This window comes from Vanellus vanellus, assembly GCF_965231255.1.
Source record: "Vanellus vanellus genome assembly, chromosome: 5".
Taxonomy (NCBI): Eukaryota; Metazoa; Chordata; class Aves; order Charadriiformes; family Charadriidae; genus Vanellus; species Vanellus vanellus.
The window spans coordinates 77,084,718-77,091,936 of NC_138910.1; the positions used below are offsets into that span (position 1 = coordinate 77,084,718).

The following is a 7,219-nucleotide window of genomic DNA, read 5'->3' on the forward strand; positions in this document are numbered from 1 at the left end:
TTACAGCATCCAAATAACTCTAACCTCATCCCTCATCTTTAATTCCTCCCACTCCTTACACTTAAATGACAATCCCAGGCCTGCTTGTGTCAGTTTTCGTGACGGAGCGACAGGGCCCCTGGCAGAACTCAAACCCTTTTTGCTTCTGAACACTGGAAGACGACAGTTTTCTACACAGAAGAGGCAAGTTAAGAGTAATCTAAACTGTTAGCCCAAATTATAAGATTATATCCCCACTTACATAAACATGTCAAGGTCCTGCTAGTGTAAATATTTACTTTGAAAGTTCATTTTAGCATCAGGCTGGCTACAGAAGAGGAGATGCCGAATTTGTGAGAAAGCTGAAGAGATATTAAGGTCGCAAGAGGCCTATCCATCTGTTGCTTCCAAACCTCCCAAAGGCAGTAAAACTTACATTGCGCAGATTAGCTGGGATTGACAGAAGGGAGAAAACGAAATTAGAGACAGAAAATAAGAAGGGCAATAAATTATGTGCAGTTTACATCTCACCAGCCTGAAACACGTGTTCCCACAAACCCGATTTCCCCGAGCCTAGGAAGCAGGTAGGCCAGATGAAAATCCCTCTATTTTATAGCCCGAGCGGAACTTTTTGGACGCTGTTCTACCTGCACAAGCTGCACAAACAGAAGCTACCGAAGACCCTCCACTGCCCTATGGGACTTGCTGACGCAGCCTTCCCCTCTGCCGAGATTAAACGCTCGACTTAGCGCCCATCAGCAAAGCGCAGGTGGCTGCTCAGAGTTTGCTGAACCCGGGGAGTCCCTGCCAAGGGAAAAACCAGCAGGTCTGAGAGGAGTAAGTTTAACCCTAGATGCTACATCTATGGGGCCAGTCTCCAAAATATCCCACCTCCAGGGTCAGGGCAGGAGGCTTGTCCCCACCCGGCCTGTAAGTCCTGCAGAAAGGTGGTGTCTAGTTGAAGAAGCTCCATGTAGTGCTGTGTCTGGGCACCAAAACCCCATGGCGCTGAGGAAAGCTGCCTCATGAGACCTAACCCAGCCAAGGTCACACCAGTCTCCCCCATCCACCCCAATAACAGCTCCATGCTCCCGGCAGGAGGTGCAAGGAACTCCTGGCAAAGGGATGGGGTTGCAACTGGGCTATGCATGATCAGATGAAGGTGGAGCGAGGTCCTCCCATCACACCTCTTATTTTGCTGCTCCCCACAGCTCTGCAATGCAAAACCACCGACCGGCTTAGTGGGGGAAACTTCAGGCCCCCCCAGCTGAGCTCCTCAATCACATTTTCAGATGTGTCACAGTGACCAGCGAGACAGGGATGGGGCAATGAGGACTCTTCCACACCAGCAACCTTGCCTGCAGCCCTAACAATTTCAGGAAGCATCTTCTAATTCTCTAAACAGAGCCCTCCGGAGAGGAGGAAGCAGATGGAGAAAGTTATTTTCCCCCCTCGGATGACCTGATTTAATAAATGCACACTCAGTTATTTTCTGCCTCTTTTACCAAGTTAAGCGCCAACATGAAATTTCTGGGAAGTTCAGAGTGTCGATGATGAAACCTCTTGTTCATGCAAGAAACCAGGGATTTGTCAGTGCCAAGTGCACTCATTAGAGGTGTGGGGTATTCCAAAATATTCAGCTCCCTGCCAACCCAACACAAGCTGGAAATGCAGGAGAAATGGGGGGTCTGGTTCGGGAGATCTTCATCCGACCTACTCCGCCTGCAACAAACTTCTGCCAATGGTTCAACAACTTTGCTCCCCAGGATCCCCAAGGAATGAAGATACAAATCTTCCCCTTATGCATTTACTGTCAAGATAACCATTGTACTTAACGATGAAAGACAAAGTGGATCTTTCTAACGACTCACGCCAAATCAAAGTTGGAGGAAGCTCCCGATAGCTCTGCTTTACTTATTCTGACTTTCTTAGATGTTTATGATAATTGTCTTCTGGCTAATTTGTTTAAATTTGTATGTAAACAAAGAAGGGTTTATACACATCTACCACCTCACAGAGAGCTGACAGGTGTCACTTCTGAAAGACATTTCAGCCATAGTTTATTCTTTTCATTCCCCTATCCCCCCTAGAAAACCGATTCAGGTCAGAACGACGGCAGTAGCTGCAGCAGAAGTCAAGGCAGTGTCACAGACCTCTCCAAATCAAATGACTGGTTTTAATATTTCCTAAAGTGGTCCTCAAATGAGAAAAAGCTTTCTGTTTCCCTGCTACTCTGAATGTCTTTGGGCGGCCGCTCAAGAGGCGTAACTCAGTTTAACTGCACCGGAGGCCACTGGCTGTGTGCCTCCGTGCACCAGCAGAAGACCTCTCCTGAGTACCTCCACCTTGAAACCCAATTCTGCTTCTCATTATCTTACATAGGAGTTTTTTGGGTTTTTTTACTGAATGTGTAAATACCCATCAACTTGTATCTGTCCAACTTTGTCTTACAGGTTTCAGCTAGAGCACCTTTTTTTCACCTTCAACATGTCTTTTCTGACAAGGTCAGGAAGGAAGAAAATTGGGAATCAAGTGTTTGGAAACAATAAGCTTCTATAAGTCTTATATATCTTCTTTAGGTCTTCCCTAGCAAAAGGCAGAGAGAAGAGCAAGCCAGGGCAGCTGGCTTTCACAGCAACTCATGGCCAGTCATCCACCAGCAGGTCCGATACTACTGGTCTGGGTGTATATGAAAAGCCCATCCCCAAACACACATCATGGGCTCCCCATCACGTAATCACCTCCCTTACCACGTCCCACCCATGCTCTTCACCTGCCGCTGATCAGCCAAATCTACACTTTCCTTCAGCTGTTGAATTCATGCTCTTACTTTTAAATGCTCCTCATACTTAAAAAAAAAAAAAAAACAAAACCAAAAAAAAACAACCCACACACCAAAAAAAATTCCCAACAAAACAACAAACTCTGGTGTTTACTTTCTGATTTCCACCTGTAGTAAATGTGAAACAAAGCAACAATCACAGTTTTTGCTGTATCACATTATTCCCCACTAACAATACCTTGCAGTGATGCTTGATAAGTTCTGTTTACCCAAACTATCACAAGTAGAATAACACATGTCAACTAACTGCTTTTGCAGTTAGGGCCCTTAAGTCTACAGAAGGGGAAGAAAAACCCTTTACCCATTGAAATAGCACTTACTCATGCCAGGAATGCCTCAAGTTAAGAAAACTTGCGTAAATAAAAGTTTAAAACTTCTGACTCCTAGGAGCTGCTTTACTAGGAATCCAACCCTTCTCTTTAAATAAGTGAGGTAAGTCAAGCTAGTTATGCTTCTACTTATATTAGTTTCATATATGGCATATCAAGTATTCTTATTTTTTCCAGATACCAGAAGATGAAGCTTTCTGCACTGGCCTCTATTCTTGTGGGAATATGAAGAGAAAACCATGCCTCTCCTCTTAATGTATTAGTGCCTCGTAATATACACCAGATGATCAATAAACTACATAAAAATTAAATCAAACTGACAGTCTTTAAAAAAAAAAAAAAGGGCTCTAAGCAGAAACAATTGTTTTAAAGACTGTGGTGTCTGGAGTATTAAACTCACGTGCTGTCGTGTTATTAATCTCTTTGTTGGAAGCCAGTTGATTTCCCCTGCCTGTGTCTGTCAATTAAATATTCAGCATCGCTGCCATAAACGAACGGTTGATGTTTTGGCATGCAAACCCCTTTTTGAGACAGCCTGTTGACAGTTTCCTTACATGCCATAGCATTTTCCAAAAGCGGGCCACCAAACCCAGACCCCTGCCACTGCCTCCGAGATGCCGGAGAGCACTTCAAAGCCAGCTTTGAAATAAAATAAAATAAAAATTAAAAAAAAAAAAAAAAGTTTTAGCGAGATGCGAGCTCTGGGTGCAAGAAGGGGAGAGGGGAGCGAGGCAGAACCGCTGGGAAATGCGATATCCGAGCGACACAAAGTAACTAAACAGGCAAGAGTTTCTTTTTTTTTTTTTTCCTTTCTTTCTTTTTTTTTTTTTTTTTTGCCATTATTAACACAAATCGAGGTACAGCCCAGCTGCGCGGCGCGTTGCAGCCGTAGAGCACTACCTCCACCTGGAGCTGGTCCCGGACCCTACCGGGGTGCCACCGGGGTGCGGGGACCAGCCCGGGGGACACCCCCGGACGGCGGGAGGGGGGGGGCGCATCCCCGAGCCCACAGTGCCCCCTGCGTGCGACGGGGCTGCTCCCCCCCCCCCGCCCCCCCCATACCCCCCCCCCTCCGCCGGCTCAGCGCATGGCAGCGCGGTGAAACCATAAATAAATAAAATATCGTTATTATTATTAAGTAAATCGGGGCGGCCGGGGGGGGAGGGGGGGTGCTGTGCCTACTTGTCCGGGCGGAGAGACGGCTGCCCCACTTTCCCCACCGCCACCACCACCACCACCACCACCACCACCACCAGCACCAGCACCGGTGTGACCCCGGTGGGGACGCGCTGCCCGGCGGCCCCGCTGCTGCCCTCTCCCCGGGCTCGGCTCGGCTCTGCTCGGCCCCGGCTCCGCTTTTGTTTGGGAAGCGGCGGGGCCGAGCTCTGCCCGCCCTCCGCCAAACTTTCCCAAAGCGGGAGCCCGGAGGAGGAGGGGGTTGCGGTAGGGGGGGGGGGGGGGGGTGTCGGGGATTTGGGGGGGGGATCGCGGAGCGGAGGGAAGGGGCGCGGAGCCCCGCGGCTGCTCACCCATGACGAGGCAGAGGAAGTCGAGGCAGATGAGCAGCGCTTTCTTGCTGCTGCTCTTGGCCGGGTTGTTGTTCAGCGCCGGGCTGCCCCCATTCTTGCTCTCCGGCGGGATCGCCTTGTCGTACTTGTAGCTCTGCATTATCGGGGGCGAACGCCCGAGCCGAGCCGTGCCGAGCCGAGCCGGGCCGGGCTGTGCCGAGCCGGGCAGAGCCGGAGCCGGAGCCGGAGCCGAGCCGCCGGGCACACACGCGGTGCGCCGGGGAGGTGCTGCCCGCCCCGCCGGAGCCGCTCCCGGCCTCTCCCGGTGGGGCGCGGGAGGAGAAACGCGGGCGGGTCTTCCCCACCAACCCCCCCCCCCCAAAAAAAAAAAATAATAACAAAAAAAAAAAAAAAATAAAACCAGGCAAAACAAGCACAAAACCACCAGCAAAGGAAGGGCGGGAGGGAAGGGGGGAGCGAGGGAGAAGTTTTGCGGGTGTCCCAAGGCGGTGGAAAAGTCCTGGAGGAAAAGCCGGGGGGTGGGCTAAAAATATTAAAAAAAAAAAAAATATATATATATATGAAGATCTCAGTACGCGAGGGGGGGGGAAAGGTGCGGAGCGAGGAGCCGGGCGATGCTGAGTCGCGGGGGCAGGTGGGCTCGGCGGTGCTCCGCGCTCTGCTCCGCGCTTTGCTCCGCTCCGCTCCGCTCCGCGCTGCGCTGCGCTGGGGGCTCCCGCCGCGCCCGCCCCGGCCGCTCTGGGAGCCACCGGCTTGTTTCTGCACTTTTATTTCGCGAGGTCCTTTCCACCCCTTAGGAAAAAAAAAAAAAAAAAAAAAAAAAAAAAAAAAAGAAGGGGGGGGGGAATCAGTCACTTCGCCTCGGATGGGATATCCAAGTAAGCACAGCCCCTTTCCTGCATCTGACATTTTACATAGATAATTAACTCCACATTTTTTTCCTGAGGGAAGTTAAAAAAAAAAAAAAAAAAAAAAGAGTCAGGAACTAAAAGTTTTCTCGCAGACCAGAAGGAGGGAGCCTCTAGCGTTCACAACCCGAAGAGAGGAGTGCGGCGGGAGAGGGAGGGAGGGAGGGGGGGAAGGAAAACAACCGGCCCATCCAAGGCTGGAGGACTCCCGAAAGGTGGTAACGGTGTGAAGGAGAGCAAACTAGTAATAAATGACTTTAAACATTTTTCTCCTAGTTTTTATTCCTGCCCTCCAGCTCTGCTCCATGTGCTGAGACAGACACTTTGCGAGGGGATGCGGTGTGTGTGGTACCCACAGCTCCCAGTGCTTGGCAGACCCCAACGGGGCCACCGAGGCAGGGCCAGATCCTGCCCTGCCTGCTCAGGGTTTGGCCGTGCCACCCACTGGGTACCACCACCAAGCCATAGCACCTTCACCCTCCTGCACCAGCAACGCCACCTTCCTAAAATGAGTGTTCTGAGTTGGGTGGGGGATTATTATGTTGGGCAATCGCCCCTTTGGTCTAATTAAAAATCACCAAGGAATTAAACAAAAGGTTTCCTAGGAACTCAGGCTGGCGGGATGGTGATGCTAGCAGCTCTGAGCAGGGCGGCTGGGGGTGCGGGTGGTGGGAAGAGTGTGTGTTACCCAAGGAAACTGCTCAGGACAGCATCTAACCACTTTTCTTCTTTTATTTTTTTGGTCTTATATCTGACCTCAGCCTTCCATCTGTGTGCTGGCAAACCACCGCCGGGCCAAGTCCTGTGCCGAGGCACATATCCTGCCCCGTCCCTGATGTTTCCCTGCCTGCAGAGGCAGACAGGCAGGGAGGGCAGGCAGGGAGGGCAGGCAGGACACCCACCCCCACCCCCCTACCCCCTCCCCCAGCAAGGACATGCTTCCCTGCTGCTTTTCGTGGAGCTGAAGACTACAACCGGAGCACGAGAGATTGTGCCTCAGCAAGGGCAGGTTTTCCAGGAATCTGTTTAGACACATACCTGGGCATATTGGGGCCAGCCTGGGAGGAAGAAAGCAAAGTGGCTGTTTTCATATTTTACTTTTGTGTGTACGGTGTAAAAAGAAAGGGGAAAACAGACCTTGGACTGTGGAGAATTGGAGAATTTCCTCTAATTCTTTTATTATGTCTCAGTGACGTGCACTCAGGTGCCACGTCCCACCTTACTTTCGAGGAGATGGGTCTCTTTTGCACTGCATCGCCACAAGGCAGCGAGCACAAACCCATCAGTTTTGACCCAATATGGTACCCCACGGTGACGGTCACCCACCCGGGAGGCCAAGCTGCCTCTGGAGGACACATCTCAAGGTCTCTCTCTCTTTCCCCTGACCGTGGCAGAGGTGTGGGTGCCTAATTTAGGCTCCTCGGATGCCTGGAGCGAGCGGAAAGAATCCTCACGTGGGAATTCCCCCCCAGTCGAGGGGGCCAGCCCCGAGCCAGCTGCGGGCATGCTGCCCAGCCCAGCTCACCCCTCCGTTGCGGGGCCGAGCATCCACCCTTCATCCACCCTGCCCTGCACCCCGCAGAGCCTGGCCCTTGCGAGACGAGCCCACGGCTTTGGGCAGCTGGCTTCAGC

The 7,219-nt window shown here is 51.3% G+C and overlaps 1 protein-coding gene across 1 annotated transcript in view; it reads right to left on the reverse strand.

Moving 5' to 3' along the window:
* The window catches only part of PLPP3 (phospholipid phosphatase 3), a 48,853-nt gene extending 43,885 nt beyond the window's left edge, over nucleotides 1–4,968 (reverse strand). Inside the window, exon 1 of the mRNA XM_082484185.1 lies at nucleotides 4,680–4,968. Within this exon, the coding sequence (XP_082340311.1) occupies nucleotides 4,680–4,818 (139 nt within the window). The 5' untranslated portion in view covers nucleotides 4,819–4,968. The remainder of the gene's footprint in view (nucleotides 1–4,679) is intronic.
* Between the last annotated feature and the right edge of the window lie 2,251 nt (nucleotides 4,969–7,219).